The sequence below is a fragment of the Dromaius novaehollandiae genome, chromosome 10, assembly GCF_036370855.1.
Source record: "Dromaius novaehollandiae isolate bDroNov1 chromosome 10, bDroNov1.hap1, whole genome shotgun sequence".
NCBI lineage: Eukaryota > Metazoa > Chordata > Aves > Casuariiformes > Dromaiidae > Dromaius > Dromaius novaehollandiae.
This window is the reverse complement of record NC_088107.1, coordinates 1,815,599-1,834,224: the sequence shown is the minus strand read 5'-3', so window position 1 is coordinate 1,834,224 and position 18,626 is coordinate 1,815,599. Positions and strand designations below refer to the sequence as shown.

The 18,626-nt window shown below is 59.9% G+C and overlaps 1 protein-coding gene across 2 annotated transcripts in view; it reads right to left on the bottom strand.

Annotated features, from left to right (window-relative positions):
• The window catches only part of ITGA11 (integrin subunit alpha 11), a 60,457-nt gene extending 42,678 nt beyond the window's left edge, over positions 1–17,779 (bottom strand). For both annotated transcript variants that reach the window (XM_026110727.2, XM_026110726.2), the window contains exons 1-2: positions 17,576–17,779; positions 12,856–12,967 (exon numbers count right to left, since the gene is read on the bottom strand). In XM_026110727.2, the coding sequence (XP_025966512.2) occupies positions 12,856–12,967; positions 17,576–17,627 (164 nt within the window). In that variant the 5' untranslated portion in view covers positions 17,628–17,779. The remainder of the gene's footprint in view (positions 1–12,855; positions 12,968–17,575) is intronic.
• Between the last annotated feature and the right edge of the window lie 847 nt (positions 17,780–18,626).

Here is an 18,626-nt window from a genome sequence, read left to right as displayed (position 1 = left end):
AAACGGCTGGAAAAGCAACTGTCCTCAGCACAGATGTTCCTGGTTAGACCAGAAATGGTCATTTTTGTAACACTGAATCTACAAAGACATTAACCACTAATTCTTTCATTGCATCACTGTAAAACTGGATTGCTCACTAATTCAAAATCTCCAAAATCTAAGCAGCACTTTAGGATTTTAATGGAAATACTTCCCCTCTCACAAATCCAGTGCTAATGAGGAGATTAATTAGGATAAAATAGCAGCCATCTGGAACGGCCCTCAATAGCTTTCGGGAGTTTGGGGCCCTCTGGATAGCTGCTGTCCCGCCAGCGCACGCGCTCACGCACGTCTCCGCTCTGCCCCACCATCGACACCCACTTGCTCGTGCTCAGAGTAGATGTGAGATGTATTGAGAGATGGAGGGGGGAGAGAAAGACCTTGAAGATGAAAAGAAACAAAGGCTGAGACACCTCAGAAGATGGGAAAGAGAGATGATCCGATCTGGGGAAAAAAACGGTCCCTGGGTCCTACTTCACGTCCATTTTTCATTGTACTCCTCAGAAATTCCCCACGAACAAGAGCACGTATTCTCATTTTTTATTCTTCATGCCCCAAGAAGAACCAGGCTTTAGCTGCCCAGAGCAGCCCCACCTTGACGGCTCAGATTTTCCCCCCAGGAGACCCGAAGACCCTCTGGGCTGCCGGAGTCGCACCAAGCGCGGCGGCTCCGCGCCGGCTCCTCTCCCTCTCCCTCCCGCAGCGAGTCCCGGCCAGGCCACCCCGCTCGGGAACCAGCGCTCGCTAACCCCAGCAGCAGCGTTTATTAGGCCAAAGCATCTCTTTACAATCTGAGACTGCAAAACAACACATTCCACCGATTCCCCGGCCCTACGTCAGAGCGCGGAGCTAAAAGCAAGCCCAAATATTTACGGGCGCTGCCATAAAGGCAAAGGGGTTACGAAGCTAATGAAAACAGAATTTTTTTCTCCCAAAGACAATGGCATTGTTTCTTCTTTTGGGTTAAACGTAAATGATTAATTAGCTGAAGTTGTCGAATTCTCATGGAAACTTGGCAGCGAAGGGAAAAGGCTCTTCCAGCTGTTGGAAAGGTGACGGTACCAGTTACAGGAAGCATGCAGATGTTTACCGGAGTTCAAGGCTGCTCGGAGACACTCGCCTGCTCACTAACTCACGGGCCGGACACAAGCCTCTTCTATTTCTGTGGTTTATAAACTGCGGTTTAAATGTTTTTTCTAAAGAAAGGGCTCTTCCCAAATGACCACGACAAATGCTCGCGAGAGGCCGCCGGCTGCAGCACCCCTCGCCGGCTCTGCATCGCCCCGGGTCAGGCCCCGAAGCAAGCACGGCTCTCTGCAAAGGCTGACGAGGCACTTGCAGCTTGGCTGATTAACGAAGCTTTAAAAGAAAATAAGAAGCAAACGAGCCCCCTCTCCCCTTCCTTTTCATGCACCCCTCCTGGGGAAAACAAAAGCAAAAAAGGAATTAAATGGGAAAAGCACAGACTGCTCAGAGTGATGGAGCAATATCTCTTAATTCTTATCCTGGAAAAAACTTGAAAAGCAGGGTGTGAGCAGAGATGCTCTAGAATAGCTGTGCTGTGTCTGAAGCAAGGACAACAGAAACGGCGTTTCTGCTTTGCAAGCCACCGGACGTTTTAGACCAGGCTCTGTCCCGGTTTACGACGTCCCGCGCGGGCCGCGGTCTGCAGTGTCGGTGCCGGGAACCGCAGGAAGTTTCCTATCAGGCAGCAAAATAATGTCTCAGATTCCATTCGGGGATTTGCAATTTTTTCGCGTTGTTTTAAATGGTTTCATTTCATGTGAGCATTAATAGAGCGCACGGTGCACTGCTGCTGGCATTTTAGGGCAGCAGCATATCTAAAATGTTGTATTATTCCAACGTTTAGAGCAATTGTAGGTACCAGCTGCTTGGTACCGATTGAATCACTGGTTTTTTTCCCCCGCTGTGCTCAAACATTATCTGACCAACTTCTGTGTCGCAGACATTAATTTCTGCCAGTTGTGTCCACACTGAACCCAGTGAACCACGTTTGGCTGGAGCACAGCTGGGAAGTCATCGCCCGTGCTGAAGGCACCGAGAGCCGGAGCTCCGGCACCCCGGGGATGCTGCGGGACAGCTCGTGCCTGGCCTCAGCAGATGCTAATAATTTGTTTTAAGGGAGTAGTATGTGGCATCAGCAATATGCACGGCCATCTGCTGTGCTGCCAAGGCAAATTTTACGGAGGCATTTAAACCTGCAGGGTCCCTTCCACCACTTGAACTTTAGGGTTGCACCTGTATTGAGAGGTTTTTCAAAGAAAAGGTGAGCATTGGCTCACAGTCCTGCCCTTTTTTCCCCTGTTAGTACCAGCAGTTTTGCCCTGTTGCCTTCTGAAAGGAGGCTGTTGCTCCTAACATACTCTAAAAACATCATTTTCCTGCTCTGACAATCTTGGGTATTACCCTGATGGTTCTGCTTCTTTCATAAATTTTCTTTATTTCCCAATTTTTAATTTCTGCCAAATGTCCCTTTATATTATTGGCTTTTACTTTGCGCTTCCCTCCCCTCCGTAGCACCCGTGAGCCCGCGCTGAGCGTTGCCAGCGGCTCGCCCTCGGCACGCTCCAGCCCCGGCACGCTCGCCTGGGGCAGCAGCTGGGTATAACTTCATCTTCCGAACACGGAGGATTTGGGGATCTGTTTCTTGTGACCACTCAGCCTTTCTTTCAGAGGTTAGAACAAGGGATTCGGATGCTCAAATGCACAAAACCCAATGTTATAAAATGTCCATTATAGGCCATTCCCTCCCAGTGAAAGGTGCACAAGCCTGGGCAGCACCTTGCGCCCACCAGTATCTCCCATCGCTCCCATTTCCCAGCTCCAACCCAGGGAACGAAACCCGAACGCGTGGGAACCGCTGGACTTCGACGGCTGTTCCCTGAACGTTGCACCCCGGCAGCTCCCGATCCCTCGCGGCACAACCCCGGCACAACCGGCGCCCTTCGGCATCGCAGAGGGGCTGCGGAGCTCGTTTGGAGTCCCGAGGTGTTTTGATTAAATGGAAAGAAGTCAGGAAAAGGAGGTATGTCTAGCTGGCAAGCCTGGCGCGGGGATTCGGGAGGGACGGGGCAGCAGTGATGCTTTTCACAGGGGTTTCAACCAACGGAACATTTAATCTCCTGCAAGACAAATTCACTTGTAGCTAATTTATTCAAGATGGGACTGGACAAAGAAGCGATGGAGGAGGCTCAGGAAAGGGAAAGTTCAGCTGTGGAAAACTTTCAGTGGGTTTGCGTCTCTTTGGACAGAATATGACAGAGGAATGGACTTTGAAATGGTTTTTTTTTTTCCCTCTATGTTGGCAGTGGTGGAAAAGAAATACCTAGAGGGAGTCCGGGGGGAGAAGCAGAGACAGCGGAGGACGGAGCAAAGAGGAGGATGCGGGACCTGACAGTGAATCTACACGGTTAAGGAAGCCTCGGCGGTGGCTCCTGCTTGTGCTGTGGACCGAGGGCCGGCGGTGCAGGATGCGACCGGCGGGCAGCACGGCTGCCGGAGCGCGGGGAGCCACTGGACAGGGAACACGTGCCGGTTTCGGCACCGGGGAGGCGGCAGGGCTACGGGCTGGGCTGGTGCACCCGGAGCCCGTGCCCGATTTTGCAAAAGCGTTTAACGGGGGTGGAGAGCGGTGAAAAGCAGCAGTGTCCCGACGTGCCCCGCGGCCATGCAGCTGCAGGGGATCGCGCCTGCGCCTCGCCGGGACGAGCGGGGCGACCGAGCCGTCACCTGCTCCGTGTTACAGGAATTGCATCCGGCTGCCGGGACACACACGGAGCGACGCAGGGCTGGTGCTGGGCCCGCTCCAGCTCCCCACATGCATGCTCGCGGGCGGAGCGCAGACCAGCACCAGCTCCCCGCGCCAGAAGGACGTGTGCATGTGCACGTGCGCATTTCTAAATACTTCCAGAAACAGGAGCAAATCAAAGTCAAGCTTTTGGAACAATACAGCATTGTAAAATAAGCCTCCATGCTCTCTCTTCGGGAGTCTGACACGAGGCTGGGGAAAGGCTCGTGCTGGGAGGCGGCTGCAGCCCCGCGGGAACGGGGCTGTGCAAGGTCACGAAGCCGGGATGCCCCGAGGCACCGAAACGCAGCCCGGCTCCGTGGGACCGGGAGCGATCACCCCCCCGGACCCCCCTTTCCAGGGCACAGGCACCGCAGGAGCAGCCTGCCTGGAGCAGCGGGCCGCCCATCACCGGCTTCTTTGGCCTCCGCCTCGGCGCGTCCCGGGGAGCCCGCAAGAGCTGCACGCCTGCGGCTCGCTCCGGCCAGGATTGGGACCCCGGAGCCTCGAGCCGGGGAGGTGCCGAAGGCAGGCGCACATCCAACAGTCCCGCGTAAAGGTTTTCACGGGTCGCCAATAAATGCTTTCACGGGACGCCCCGGAGTGGCCTTATCTCAGCGGCAGCAAAACCAGGCGCCCAGGAGAGAGGGGAGCTGCAGAAACGCCCCGCGTGGACCCGAAAGCCCAGCTCAGCAAAGCCAGAAGCGGTGCAAACCTCCGCTTTCCCGCGTGACGGCGGCAGGAGGTTCGATCCGGCCAAGGAAGCTCCAGGGCTGGAGCTTGCAGCCGGGGAAGGGGACGATGGCGGCAGGGAAGCCGTTCCCACCGCCTGCCTCGGGGTTCTGGCGTCCCTCGGCCAGGGAGCCGGGCCAATCCGCCCCCCCGGATAACGGCACCGGCCCGTCGGCGAGGGCTGGGAGCTCACATGGCCCCGGGGACGGTGCTCGAGCCCCTACCTCGTCCCGGCACGCAGCACCCCTTGCTCAGCGAGCCGCACGTTGCACCGCGGGATTAACCAGCCCTCGCAGCGAGCAGAATTACTGGAGTTCTCCTTAAAATAGCACATAGCGTGTTGCAAAACATGTCTCGGGAACTCGCAGAATATTGTGGTCAGCAGTAATGATACTGTCCCATTTTTCCTGGTGTAATTTTTTCCCTGGTGCTTAGGGATATTGTAATGAAGACATGTTTACTCCGCGGAGCAGCTCCTGGCCGGGCAGTGGGTCTTCGCTGCGGCATTTGCAGCCCGGCGCTGCGGGTGGCTGCTTTGCCGTGGGGAGCCCGGGGCTCCCGCAGCTTCAGAGCAAGCCCTTGTCTCTGATCCCAGCTCTCGGCAGCTGCCTCTTGGCTTCCGAAATTCCCCATTCCTGCCTGCTTTAGCATTTGTGGGTGTTCCCACTGGGTGCATTTGTGCATCGGTGCACCGCTCGGATGCTGCAGAGCGCGGTGCTCCATCCAGCTGCCCCGCGCGGTCCGGACCCGAGGAGCACGCTGCAAACCCCGCGGAGGGCTGCGACTGCCCAGGCCCATCTGCTACGCGGGATGGGAAGGAGAAGGACCCCCTTTCCTCCCACAGACCCCTGGAAAGGGGACGATCCTGGTTCAGGGGCACCCGCGGGCCCGGCCCGGGTGGCAGCCCCTGCTCCTGCCTCGTGCAGCCCCTCCGTCCCTGGTGCTTTACAAAAATCCCGGTGCACCTCACCGCGGGGACGCACACACGGCACCGGGGCAAGCAAGGGCGAGCCGGGGAGCGCTGCTTTTGCCCTGGTGGTTCGGAAACCCTGGGTAATTCCGTGGGGTTCGGGCAGAGGAAACGCTCAGGCCCTCCAGAGGCTGGAGAACAGGGATGCTGGAGGTGCTGCCACCCAGCAAGGCCTTTCCCATCGCCTCCGGGTGCAGCCGTGCCGACCCGGGAGCCGGCGCATGCATCCAAGCCGCATCCTTTGGGGAGAGCCCTGGCCAAACGTGCTGCTGCCCCATCAGCCGGCGAGCCCTCCGGGAGCATCCCTGGGCAGCCGGGAACTGCTCCGAGGGGCCGCGCTCCCTGCCAGCGCCCATGCAGAGTGCCGAGCACAGGCTCCCCGGCCGGCGGCTCTGCTGCAAGGACTAACATGGGTAAATGTCTATTTTTCTGATCAGACCCGACGCCTTCCCAGGGATCTAACCATGCAGCGGCTGCAAGCCGGCTCCAGAGCTCGTGACAGAACCGCACTGATTCACCCCAAAGGATGCCCAGGGACGGGCGGTTCCCGGGTGCCCCGCGGTGGGGACAGCCCAGCCCCAGACAGCCGGGGTGCTCGTGGCAAAGCTGCTGCATTTCCAGCTACCTGCTGCTTATGTTACACCAGGATTTTATCCATCCCAAGTCTTTTGAGCACCCAGAAACCTGCCCGGAGCAGGACGCCCCATAGCTGCTCCTGCTGCCGGGAGCGGCGGATGGGCGATGCTCCCGCAGGACGAGTGCCGGCGCGGGAGCCCCGAGCGCCCGCGATGGGAGCGGGGAAGGGGCGAGGCGGGCTGCACCCCACGGCGGGAGCAGACGTTACCCCCGCGCCGGAGGAATGCTCCGCAGCTGTGCACCCTTTCACCAAAATACCCCGCGCGCTCGGGCGCTGGCCAAGCCGCAGGAGAGCTGCAGCCAAGAAAGCCTCGCGCAGTAGCAGGGAAATAGCAAACCCGTTAACCGTTTTTCCAGATCAGCACAATTATAGCTTCAAATCCTCCGAGCAGATTTCCCTCCCTCCGCCTTCTCCTCTTGGGTTACACTCAGACTGCAAACGTCACGTCTGCGCCGGGAGCGGCGCGGGGGTCGCAGCTGCCCGGCCCGAACCCCGCGCCGGGGCTTTGCACGGGGGCCACGCGGGACGCTGCATCCGCCTCCCGAGTCCCGGCCCGGCACAGCCCGGCTGGACCACGCTCCCCGAGCGGTGCCACCTCGCTGGGAGCACCGCGCCAGCGCAGCACTTGCCCGAGCCGGCTCGGGAATGCAGTATTTATTTATTTTTTTATGGCTTCTGAAGGCTAAGGGATGTTTATTCCCAGGGTTTTCCTTCCACAGCCAATGCTTCCCAAGCTTCAGGTTTCTGCATAGCTGGAAATTTTCAATCCGCAGACGCAAGCTGGTGCGGAGCGAGGAGCAGAACAGTTGCAGATGGGGCAGCAATCGGGGCGCATCGCGTACGGGGCCTCCTGCCCCTGCAGCACCGGCCCCCACAGCCCCACTTACATTTCCCACTCCTACACGTTTTATTTAGGGGAGGGAAGGGAACAGGCCGTCACTCAGGCGGCGGTGGAAAGCTAAGGGCCTGAGCCCGTCTCGCTGCCTAAGGCCCCATCCGCCAAGGGGGCTCGTCTGCCGCGGGGGGGCCCGGCCCCGGCGGGGAAAGCACGGAGGAGCAAGACCACAATGATGAAGAGCAAGAGAAGCAGCCAGAGGAAAGAGGGAGGGAGCTCCTTCCCTTCTCCCCCTGATCTTGGACCTTTAGGAACATTTTCCCCCAAGGCTCAACGTGTTATGCGCAGTGCAAAGACCCACACACCGTGCGAGGCTCGCAGGATGCATCCCGTGTCCATTTGAGGAGAGGTTCAGCATGTTTGAACATGCTTATTTTACCCAAACAAATCCATCTACAGCTACTAGCCAGGCTGGACTCGTGCAATTCACACCTGAAATACCCCAAAACGTTGCATGGGCCAAAACACGGCTTGGGGCAGAGGGGCAGCTCCAGGCCCAGTCACCCCTTCGGGATTGCTGCTGCCCTTAAAATTCTCCCTTTCTTTTAACCAAAACCTCTGTCCAGCCACTTTACCCCAGCTGCAGACACCTGAGAAGCTCCGATTTCCCCCCAGGCTCCACGCCATCGCCTGGCACTGGGTATTTGGGGACATTCAGACCCCAGTGCTGGGCACTGCATGCCCTGCCTGCACTGGGAGCACTCTGGACTAAAGCAGCCCCCGAGTTATTGCTGCTACACAAAGCTGCGCTGCCCATTACAGCGGCTTTCGTTACCGTTTTTTCCATTCACACGTTTGGAGAAAGCGGAGATTGCACCACCAGCTTAACGGAAAAGCGTCGAGAAAAGTGCTGAAAGTCACCAACCGATCTGGGAGACGGCAAACAGAAAGCGACCCCACGAATCGACGGGCTTTTAGAACATAATATATATCCCAGTGTTTTTCCCCTGGAGTTTAATAATCTGAATTCTTTCCTCCCAGATTTTCCACTATCAGGGCTGCAGTTACAGCCCCCAGGCGCACACTGTCTGGCTCCCTCGGCTAAAGGTTAGGAAAGGGAAAATAGTCACAACTGTGTGTATACCTACAGAATATCGCACACAAGTCTGCATGCACACAAATGTGTGTATATACATATGTACATATAAAAGCTGCTTCCAAATCCTTCTAAAACCACGTATGCTGGCCAAAAGTAGCATTAAAAGACTCAGACTTGCGCACGGGTGCCAAAGTACTCGGATTCCACATTTGGCGCTTGGCAGCTGAGTTTCCGCGTGTCGTTATAGCCATCGCTCCCACACGAGCTGGGTTTCCGAGATAACCATTTAGCGGCTCCGAGCTCCTTTGCTCTCCAGCGGATTTTGCTGGACGTTTCAGGACTGATATTCAAGGATGCCTTTCCTGGCTCCTGCCTTACCAGCAAGCTGTGGTTCCATCCCATCGTTCCCATTTCTTGCGCTTGGGCCAGCTCCCGAGCCCTGGGACGGGCTGACGTGCTGCACGGTTGCTGTCACGTGGCAGAGCCGCTCCCTCCCTCGGCCCTTGGCTTTATACTATAGACGTTCTGCTTGTTTGGTCATTTATCCTTTAACCAAAGTGAGTCATTGTGGCTTTGCTTTTTAAATACGCACATATATTTAATAGACATTTTATACCATATAATTACCTGTATGAATGCATATTGTATTTATATGTACGCACATGCACTTATTTATGTATAGAGAACCTCCTCTTTTTTCATGCAGAGGAAGAGACGGAAGAGAAAACTACAACGTCTGGGTTGATGTTGGCAGGAGAGATGCGAGAGGGGCCAGAACGAGCCAGACGTGGCCTCCAAACCCAGCGTCCTGCCTCGGAAAGGAAGCAAAGTCCTCCCTCCGCTGCTCCCCGGGGAAGCGGGCCCTCGCCCAACGCCGGCAGCCCCGAGGCACGCGATGGGAGCGGGAGAGCCCCAAAACAGTGTCCCTAGCTAAGCTGCTGTCACCGCGGCATCTCTTGTTGCACGTGTCCCTGGAAGGTGTCCTGCCACCCGCAGCGACGTTCCCACCCCTGGGCAGGGTGGCATCCGCATTCGGCTGCTCTGCTCCCTTCCAAGGGAGGGATTTTGGCACTTGCAGGATGAAGTGAAGTATAAAAAGAGCCATATTCTCCAAAAGCAAAGGTGGGTGGGAATGTGAGGGCAGAGACGCTCCGTTCCCGTTCCTTATCCGCTTTGAGGAGCTGCAATCTTTAAACAGAGTTTGCCGGGCTGAGCCCTGACCATCAGATGCCTTCGTGGAAGCCAAGTCTCTTGCAGGGCCCAGGTCAAATATCATCATATTTCTGGGGTTTTGGATCAATTCCTGGTACGAGATATTGCACAGCAGAGACCGGTGCAAGAGGAAAAACAAGTGCGTGCTGCGGTGTCAGACAGGCAGCCCCGGAGAGCGCGGTCCCCATCACTCTGTTTTGCAGATGTGCAAACTTGGACTGACAGAGCCCGTCCAAGACAGAGTGTCCTGGCGTGATCAGCTAAGCAATTAATCTTGGGTCATTACAGCAATCAGCTCTGGGACCTCACTGCCAGCTGTGTTTGCTCTGTCCTCAGGAAGGGACAGCAGTGTCCCCAGGGTCCTGCTCAAGCCGCTCCAGCTCGGCTGCACAACCAGACTGTCCCTGCACGGATGGGGCAGAGATGGACCCCAAAGGCACGGCAGCACTCCGGCACGAGCAGAGCCGGCCCAAATGCTCCAGCCCACCTGGCTGCAAGTCCAAAACTACGTGGTTCACAGGCCGGTGCCGCACAGAGGTCCCCACCGACTGGGACAGGCGGGAAGCAAGGGGACCGCGGTGGAAACCACGCGTTTCCAGGAGTTTGCACCCACTCCTGGCTCCGGGCTTGAAGGTCCAAGTGAAACCATGACATTTCCATCCAACGCTAAAGCAGCTCTCCTGCCAGCATGGCAACGGCGACTGTCACCGGCAGCAGTCCCGGCCAGCTCTGCTCACGCCTTGGGCAGCAGAAAGAGCAGGAACTGACTTTATTCATGCAGATCTGGAACCATTTGACAGCCGAGTTTATGCCTGGCTCTGTTGGCTTTGGCCACAGGCAGTTGTGCTGTCTGGCTGCCCAGAACTCTTTACTTCCCCCCAAAAAGCTTTTTTCAGGGTAAATACCCATGTTCTCAAGCAAAGAAAGGGCAGAGGTTTTCCTTCTGCACCAGGAGTATCTGGCTACTGGCTCTTAAATGGGAGCTGCCCGATCGGGGAGCCGTTGCACGACGTGGGTCTGCAACGGGCCAGGACCGACAGGACCTCAGGGACACCTAGTCCGTGTCGCTGCCCAGGCAGAGGCTCCCCGACGTTTGCAGACCTCCCCGACGTTTGCAGACCTGCCCATAGACACATGGACGTCCCAGCGAGGACGTCCCCGGTGCCTGGACACTCCCGGCCGGGAATCGCCCCCGGCACGGTGCCTGCGCACGTGGGTAGCGGTGAATCAGAGGGAGGATCTGCTGACTGCGCCCTTCAGAGCAAACCGCCCAAAACGTCCCCGAAACCCCTAATTGCAGGGCATTTGGCAAGTGTGGTTATTCCTCTCCCCTGTTCAATTTTAAATGCCTGAGTCACAGGGAAGCGGGGTAACAGTTTGTGTTGATTTAGCAGGTTCTCCGGTGACGTCTGTTCCCTGAGCCACGAGGGTTTTAGCGTTTCACTTATCGATAAGCAGCAAATAGCTGGCAGTGCCCAAACCTCTGCACACACACCTGCTTGCATTGGCTTTCCGCAGGCTGCAAGCAGCCTTTCGCCATGCACGAGATCTTGGAGTGACAGACTGGAGGAGCTGGTCACCAGCACGCGGACGTGAGGGCTTTGACCCTCCGAGGGGAAACCCAGAGGGCAAACCCCCATGGGGCTGTCCCCTGCCATTTGTGCACAGCGAGGCCAAAAGCAAGTAGAAGCAGGAGAAAGACTCAGATGCCTAAATCCCTGCTCAGGATCTGCCCTGCAATGGGGCCGAGGTGGCTGCCCATGATCCCAATCCAAGATGCCGGAGCTGTGCAGAGAGGGTGCATCCCTGCCCTCCTTCCCATGAAACACGGGACCCCGCAGGAGAGCAGAGCATCATCCCACCATTCAGGGATGATGCTCCGCTGGTATTCCTGGATGGATACCAGCTTGCATCCCTGCTGGGCAGAAGGAAACCACGACCCCAGGAGTGGAAACAGCAGTTCACGTTTAATTGCAAATATCCCATCAGGATCATTGCTGAGTGCTGGACCCCAAATCACCTCCTTAGCACTGGCCCAGTGCTCCGGGCACTCCTGGACACAGCGTTACCAGCGCTGTTTATAACAACCCCCCATCCGCACCCCTAACGGTGGCTCCGTCTGTAATTAGCTTAATACACGGTACAGTTTGGAAAAAGCATGTAATGCTTGTGGCCTTACGGCAGCCGGGGCGCAGCGCCAGCAGCAACCCTCGCCGCGGTACGGCGCGCCTGGAGACTCCGACCCGGCCTTAAAGAGAAGGGCAACGGGGGATGCTCGAGGCGGAGGCGACGAGAGCTGGGGAAGCCGAGGTTAAATCCAGCCCTCTCTAGCTGCCGTCCTGCACTCCTGCACTTGCACCGGGCTCAGCGCGAGGACAGCGGGACAGGCTCTGCTCCGCCAGCCTCCCGCTGCACCTCCCGCCAACGCCAGCCAAGCTCAAGCTCATCGCAAAGCTGGCACGGGCCTTAGCTTGAGTTTCGGAAGCATCAGTCTGCACTAGGCGTTCGCCTGCTGCTTGGAGCCTGGCTGTTGACCCCAGACTGCCGAGCTCTGCTGTTGCGGGCGTTTCATGTGCTTTTGGGCTGCCCTCGTCGCTGCGGCATCTGGATGGACTCTGGAGCACCTTAAGTGTCTCCTCCAACACCTGCCAAGGGGCCACTTAGCACCGGCTCCTCTCCTTTCCCAGCTGTGGGCAGTCCCTGGCGAGGAGCAGAACGTCTGTCGTGAAACCCAAAACCTGAGTGAAACTCGTCCAAGTTTCATCTTGCCTTACTAACAAATGCAGGCAGGTCTGATCGCTTCTGCAGACCTCAGCTCTTCAGTGGAAACTGTATAAAACGGAATGGCCTTGACCCAAGAGGCAGATGGGTTTCCACTGAGTGTTGGAGCTGGAGCAGCCCCAGGGAGTTGTGAACCTGCTGAAGTGGAATCAGCCTCCCGGCCCGGCACCTGCCCCAGCCCGGCTGCACGGGCTGGAAGGCCGGCACGGCGCAGAGCAACGGGCAGTGCCGGGGCTCATCCGCCACCAGGGTCCTTGGGGGGAAAAAAGGCATTTTTCCATGGTGGAAATGCCCCAAGCAGCTCTCTCCACCCGCTGCTGGAGGTTGCTGTGGCCCCAGGTCCCACAGCACCCTTGTCACCTGGATGGAGAAACCAGCTGAAAAGCCCCCTGCACCCCCCAACAGCCCCATTTCACAGGCACGGGAACCACAACCGAGGCTCACACAGCACCCCAGCACTGCCCCTTCCCCTCCCCAAACTGGCAGACATCAAATATGCCATTAGCCCTCACTTAAAGTTCCTCTTCTTGGCAGGCAGAAGGCTTCTTTTCTCACTTGGTGCAAAACTGCTTTCCATGGACTGACTTGGGCTTGGCACCAGCATTGCCCAGAGCCGATCCTTGATTTCCTCCAGCACAACCAACCCCAGACCAGAACAGGCAAGAGCAGAAGGAAACGTGGCATTTTGAGAGGTTGCTTTAGACCCCCCCGCTCTTCAGAGCCTGGCACAGAGCTCACTTACCATTTCTTCCCCCCAATGTCATGCTGCTGCACCGTGTAGCCAAAATACGCTTCCTTGGAGCCTGCTATGATTTTGGGCCTCTTGGTGTCAATATTGAAGGCATCGCTGAACCCTGGGGAGAGAAAATAAAGGGACCCCATCAGCAAAGGCACCACAGTGGCAGCAGGATGCCATCCCCCCCCCCAAACACAGCACACCCCAGGTGAGACCCAGCAAGGTGCTCCCACCCCGCTGTACCTCCACACCAGCCCGGGGGACATCACCTGTGCAGCCAGAGCCCCCCCAGCCCCCCCACCTGCAGCACCCACAGCCACTGAGCTGCTCGGGGGCTGCTGGCTTTAAGCTGGGTCGTTTAGGGCTTAGAGGCCGCAGCTGCGCAGGCGCCAGGAGGGCTGTTCCTCCTTCTCCAGCCCGCCTGTGCTCTGCAAAGAGGCTTCACCCCTCGGGTGCCGACGTGCTGCCAGGGAGGGCTGCGCTGCACCAGCCATCTCCCCCGAAGCAAAAATGCACTTCTGTTTTATGAAAAAAAATGCTTTTCCTCCTCTAGGCCATTGCAATTGCTGCTGCCGAGGGAGGCGGCTGCTGCCGGGCTGCTACCGTCGCTCCTTGCGCCGATCCCCGGGACTGGGGGCACACGGGACCTGCGGGACCGTGCCGGGCACATGGCGTCCGGAGCCAGGATGCACGCGAGCAGCGTGGCCCTTGCAAGGGGACCAGGGAAATCCCGACACCGCCAAGGCCCAGCTCTGCAGAGCCGGCACCAGCACCCCGTGCACCCTCCTCGCCGGCACCCTGCAAACGCGGCACCGGCGGCACGCGGAGGGGTCCCGGGGCTCCCCCGGGGTGCAGCCGCTGCGGAGGAGGGGTGCCGCGCCGCCTCGGCCCCGTGCAAGGATTGCGACGGCCCCAGGAGAAGGGGCGACTCCGGGGCCGGGATATCCCCGCGCTTCGTCCGCCCGCGGCAGAGAGCGGCTGCCGCTTGCCTCCTTCTGCTATGAATAAACGATTCTGGCACCGTAGCAGAGGCGGCTGGAAGAGGGAAAGGATGCTCCGAGGGATCACGGTTGGTATTTACAGGGGTGTAAAACGGGGCTGTCATCAGCAGGAGCCGGGAATGTCGCTTCCCAGGCAAAAAAATCCGTACGGAAAGTTGTTTTTGCAGGCAGCAGTGTTGCGACCAGACGGGAGGTTTTGCAGCCGGAGCGACAAACCTGCAGCGCCGGCGCCCGAAGCCGAGAAACTCAGCGTCTCGCCAAGGCGAGCTGAGGGAAAGACCTTTAAAATCCTGCAGAAAGAAACTCTAGAAAGCAGGAAAAGAAAAAAAAGAGACCCGGGGATTGGATCCAGCATATTTTGTGGTAGAGTGACCTTATTTAACATGAAAAAACTGCTTCATCTTAACCATCCCCCAAGGCCTCGTTACCAAGACCGGCCGTCGAGGGCATCACCAGGAGCCGAGGAGCGGGGAAGGACCGCGGGACGGTGACGCATCCGCTGCCCCCCCCGCCGTCCCGTCGAAAAGCAAAACTACTTGTGATCCGCCCGGGGACGAGCCAAGGGCAGCGGCTCCTGCCCACGCGCGCAGCGGCGGCAGCCCCCAAGCTGCCCACGGCGTTTTGGGGGGACCGAGGTCCCTGCTCGGGGGGCCGGCGGCAGCGGGGCAGCGCTCACCGCGGCGGGGGGGCAAAGCTGTTCCCAGCTCCGTCCGAGACCCGTCCACGAGCATCCTCTCTGATTTTTAATGTATTCTGTAAAAACATCTTTTTTGGGGGGAGATAAACAGCTTCAGGGGTTTCCGCGAGTTCTAGCTGAGACGCACAAAACTGCAAGCTTCGTCTCCAGGAAAAGCGACTTCCAGCGCCAGCAGCCGAGCTGCAATTCCAGGTGGAACCGAGGAGCCGACGTCGCTTTTGAAGAGCACAGAACGAGCGTCACGGGGAATATAGGGAGCTTTTTTCTGGGTCTGTATCGCTGGTGCTCAGCAGTGTGTCCCGGGTTTCACCCTGAAGAGGCCTTTTCCCGGGAAAGCCCCCGGAAAGCCCCCGGATGCGCTCGGCAGCCTGGCTGCATCCCCCAAACAGGCCGGCACCAGCGCACGGGAGCAAGAGCAGCCTGGGAATGGAGGCAGTTTGGTTGTATTTCACTAGGGATGGAGGGAAAAAAAAGCAGGAGGGAAGGGGGGAAGCAGCCCTGGCGGCGCAGCTGATCCTGCGGGGCTCCGGGCAGCCCGTGCGGCCGGGAGAGCTGCACCGAGCGCAGCATCCGCGGTCCCGCGCCCTCGGGGGCTGCCGGCGAGGCCCCGGCAGCCGGGAAGCGGCGGCCTGGGAGAAAGCCTCGAACAGCGGATGGCAAAGCTGGGAGTGCACGTGCCGCGGGCGAAGCGGGCAGATGTGGGGGCATTTGAGGCAGAAAGAAAAATCTGCGAGTATTTAAACTGGATTCAATTACTCAAAGGCTTTTGAAAGGTTGTCAGGGAGATTTAGCAACCCGAAGGACCGAGTGCTGTTTTCTAGTCGGGAGTGACATCACTGTCATGAATAAGTGACCAAAAGCCACATGTTTGCTTGCAATCCCACCAAGGCAGGAAGCCTCAAATAGCTCCTTTTGGGACTGGAGCTTTAGCCGGGTCCAAACTTTTGATTCTTCGCAGGTCAAATATTGAAAAGAGAAAAAACACATTTGGGAAACAATACTGGGAATGAAAGCTACCTTTGCTGCCAAAAGAGTAAAATAAAGGAAAGCATCGCGCGGGAGCAGCGGGAGCAGCCCGGCCGCCGTGCCGCTGCTCGCCTGCAGCTCCGGGAGCCCGGCAGCATGGGGTGGGTGCAAAGCTCACATCTGCCAAAAACCTGCAGTGGCCCCGGGGTCAGACGGCGCGGGCTGGTGCTTCGAAGCCCCCCGCGCTGGTTTCCTTCCCGTTTCCTTCCCAAAGACTCCCAGCACGTGCGGGAGTGGGAGCCGGTCCTGGCTAGTGCCCCGCAGCATCGCTCCGTCGCCCGCCCGCGTCGCCACGGGGGCTGCGGTGGCATCGGGGGCTGCTCTGCACCCCATCTGCCATGCACATTCCTTTCTTTCGGAGCACAGAAATGTTTGGCTCGACGAGAAAGCCTTTGCGCTTCACTGCGGGTGTTTGGGCGAAAGCTAGCGGGCCCCGAGAGGGAGCAGCTCGGAGCGGGTGTTCTCGCGCTCCCCTCTAGCTTTCACTTCCATCCACCCCCTTTGCACAAGGAAACGCTGAAAGCACTGGATTCCTCCCCGGGTCGCTGCCCGCAGCCTGCGCTTGTCCCTGGCATCGGGAAACGCTGCTCTCTGGTTGCTGAGACAGCTAGAAAACCTGGGAATGCCGCAGGTGCGTACGCTGTCGGTCGCTGCAAGCCCGCGTTCGGCAACGCTCCCGTCACCCCAAAACCTCCGGCCGGCGGCAGCGGGGTGCTGCTTGCAGGGAGCTGTGCGGGCAGCGGGGCTGTGCCGGGGTGCTGAGCCCGGGTGGGGGGGGACCTGCCTGAAGTGGGGGCCGAGGTGCATCCCAGCCCCGGGGCGCCGGTCTGTGCCCACCCCAAAACCGGTGCCGGGGCCGGCTGCCCGCTGGCGAAGCCCTGGAAAAACAAACCATTCGGGAAAACCAGCCGGGTGGTTTGGAATAAGCAAAGCAGCGGAGTCTCGGCTTTCCCACCCGGATCGCGCGGAAGCGCCGGGCTCCGGAGCGACAGGGCCACCGCGACGGAGGCAGCGGCGCGGGGCTGCCACGTCCCCCCGGGCGCAGCCCGCAGCGGCCCCGCGAGCCGCCTGCGCAGCCTCTGCCGGAGGGGACCTGCCCGCCCACGTAAGCACGGCACGGGGAGGCGGCGGGCAGCCCGTGGGCCGCGCCGGGAGCTCCACGCAGGCAGGGCCGCTTGCTCCCGTGCTCCCGCGCTCGCTCCCGCGCTCGCCCTGCGTTTGCCCTGCTTGCTCCCACGCTCCTGCGCTGGCTCCCGCGCTCGCCCCGCGCCGCTCTGCTCCAAGCCACCGACACATGTTCCCCATTAAGCAAAGGCAGCTACGCTGCAGCTCGCCTCGCTTTATCAAGCAGTGCAATTAAAAAGGGAGGGGGGGGAAAAAAACCCCAAAAACTGGCGTGCTCTGCCATCAGGATGTTTAGAAACGCTGGCGGCGGCGAGAGTGTCCCACGGCCCCGGGCACACACGGGCAGCGGGAGAAGGGTTTTCCTCGCCCACCGCGGCCGCTGCCGAGCCCAGGCTGCACGCGGAAAGACGGCAAATACAAGCGAAGCGAAAACAGCCGCTGCCGGGGACCCCCTCTCCGTGACGGCCGAGCTCCGCCGCGCAGGCAAGTGGCCAAGAGCCAGCAGCCGGGTGTCCCCACCGGTGCCCGGGACCCCCGCGGTGCTCGTGGGCGAGGGCTGCAACTTGCACCCCAAAGCGAAGCGTGCACCCCAGAGCGAAGCATGCAACCAAAAATGAAGCAAGCGCCCCAAATCTCGGCGCCAGTCGCTTGTTGAACCCCGAGCACTTTTCCTTTGCACGGCCCCCTTGCATGCTAAGGAAGGACGAGCCACTGGGGAGGGGGGGCACAAAACGAACCCTGCCTAAAACCCGCTGCTTTATTTCCTTTGGCTTTCTCCACTGTTTGATGCTTGGGGAAACGCGGAGCGACCCCCGTGCAGCCGGAGCCCCGGGCATCCCTCTCGGCCCCCCTGGCCCCCCGGGAGCCCGGCGCGTACCTGGCAGCAGGCAGAGCGCCCAGGCGACGGCGAGCCCGCGGCGGGGGTCCATGGGCCCCGGCCTCCCGCCGGAGGCAGCGTGCCGGACCCGGAGCCCCGCGCGGCTGGCGACCCGCTGCTGCTGCCGGCCGCCCCGGAGCCCCGACAGCGGCCGCGGCGGGCAGGGAGTGGGAGGGACGAGCGGAGCCCGGAGGAGGTGCGGCGCGGGGGGACGGAGGGGGCCAGGCTCGGCCCCGCACCCTTTCAGGACAGCTCAGGGCAAAGCAGCCGGGGGAAAGGCCAGCGAGCATCTCCCCCCGCTGCCGGGTGTCCCCGGGGGGGGGGGTTCGGCGGTTCCCGCGGCCCCTCCGCTCCTGGGACAGCCGCCGGATGGGATTTCGGGGCTGGGGACCCCCCCCCGGGGCGCCCGGCTCCGGAGCAGCCGCCGGCGAGGCGGCTTCCCGTGGGAACGCGGCGCTTTGGCCGGGATGCTGCCGGCGTGGGAGCTGCGTCGCAGCCCCGCGGGTTCGCGGCGCCTTCGAGCCTCGCCTGCGGTCACGGCCGAGGGGCAGCCCGGGGAGGGGGGACCGCCGCTGCCCGCAGGTCCCCCTGCTCCAAAGCAGGAGATAAACACGGCCCTAGGTTTATTTACAGAGGGCAGACGCGGCCCTGGAGACGCTTCCCTGGCCCCTTTTCGCCCCGGCCCTGTTTGCAAGGGCGCCTGGAGCATCTCAGGTGCTACCTGCTGCCACCGAGCCCCGGGGACCCAAACCGGGGCGGGAGGGGAAGCGAATCCCGTGGGAGGTGGTGGCTGAAGGAGCTGCCGTGGCTCCCTGCAAAGCGCAAGAGCAAGGGAAGGTCCCCAACGGGCTTTTCCCCCTGCTCCCCCCCAGCCACCGGTAAAGACCCCCCGAAACGAGCCCGAAGGCTGAAGCCCGTCTCCTGGGCACCCGGGGGCTGCAGAGGGAGGATGAGCTCTGCTCGGGACACGCTTTGGGGTGCCGCAGAGTGCCGGGGGCTCCAGCTGCTTCTCGTCCCCCTCTTCCCTCCCGCGGACGCGCGGGGGGCTGCA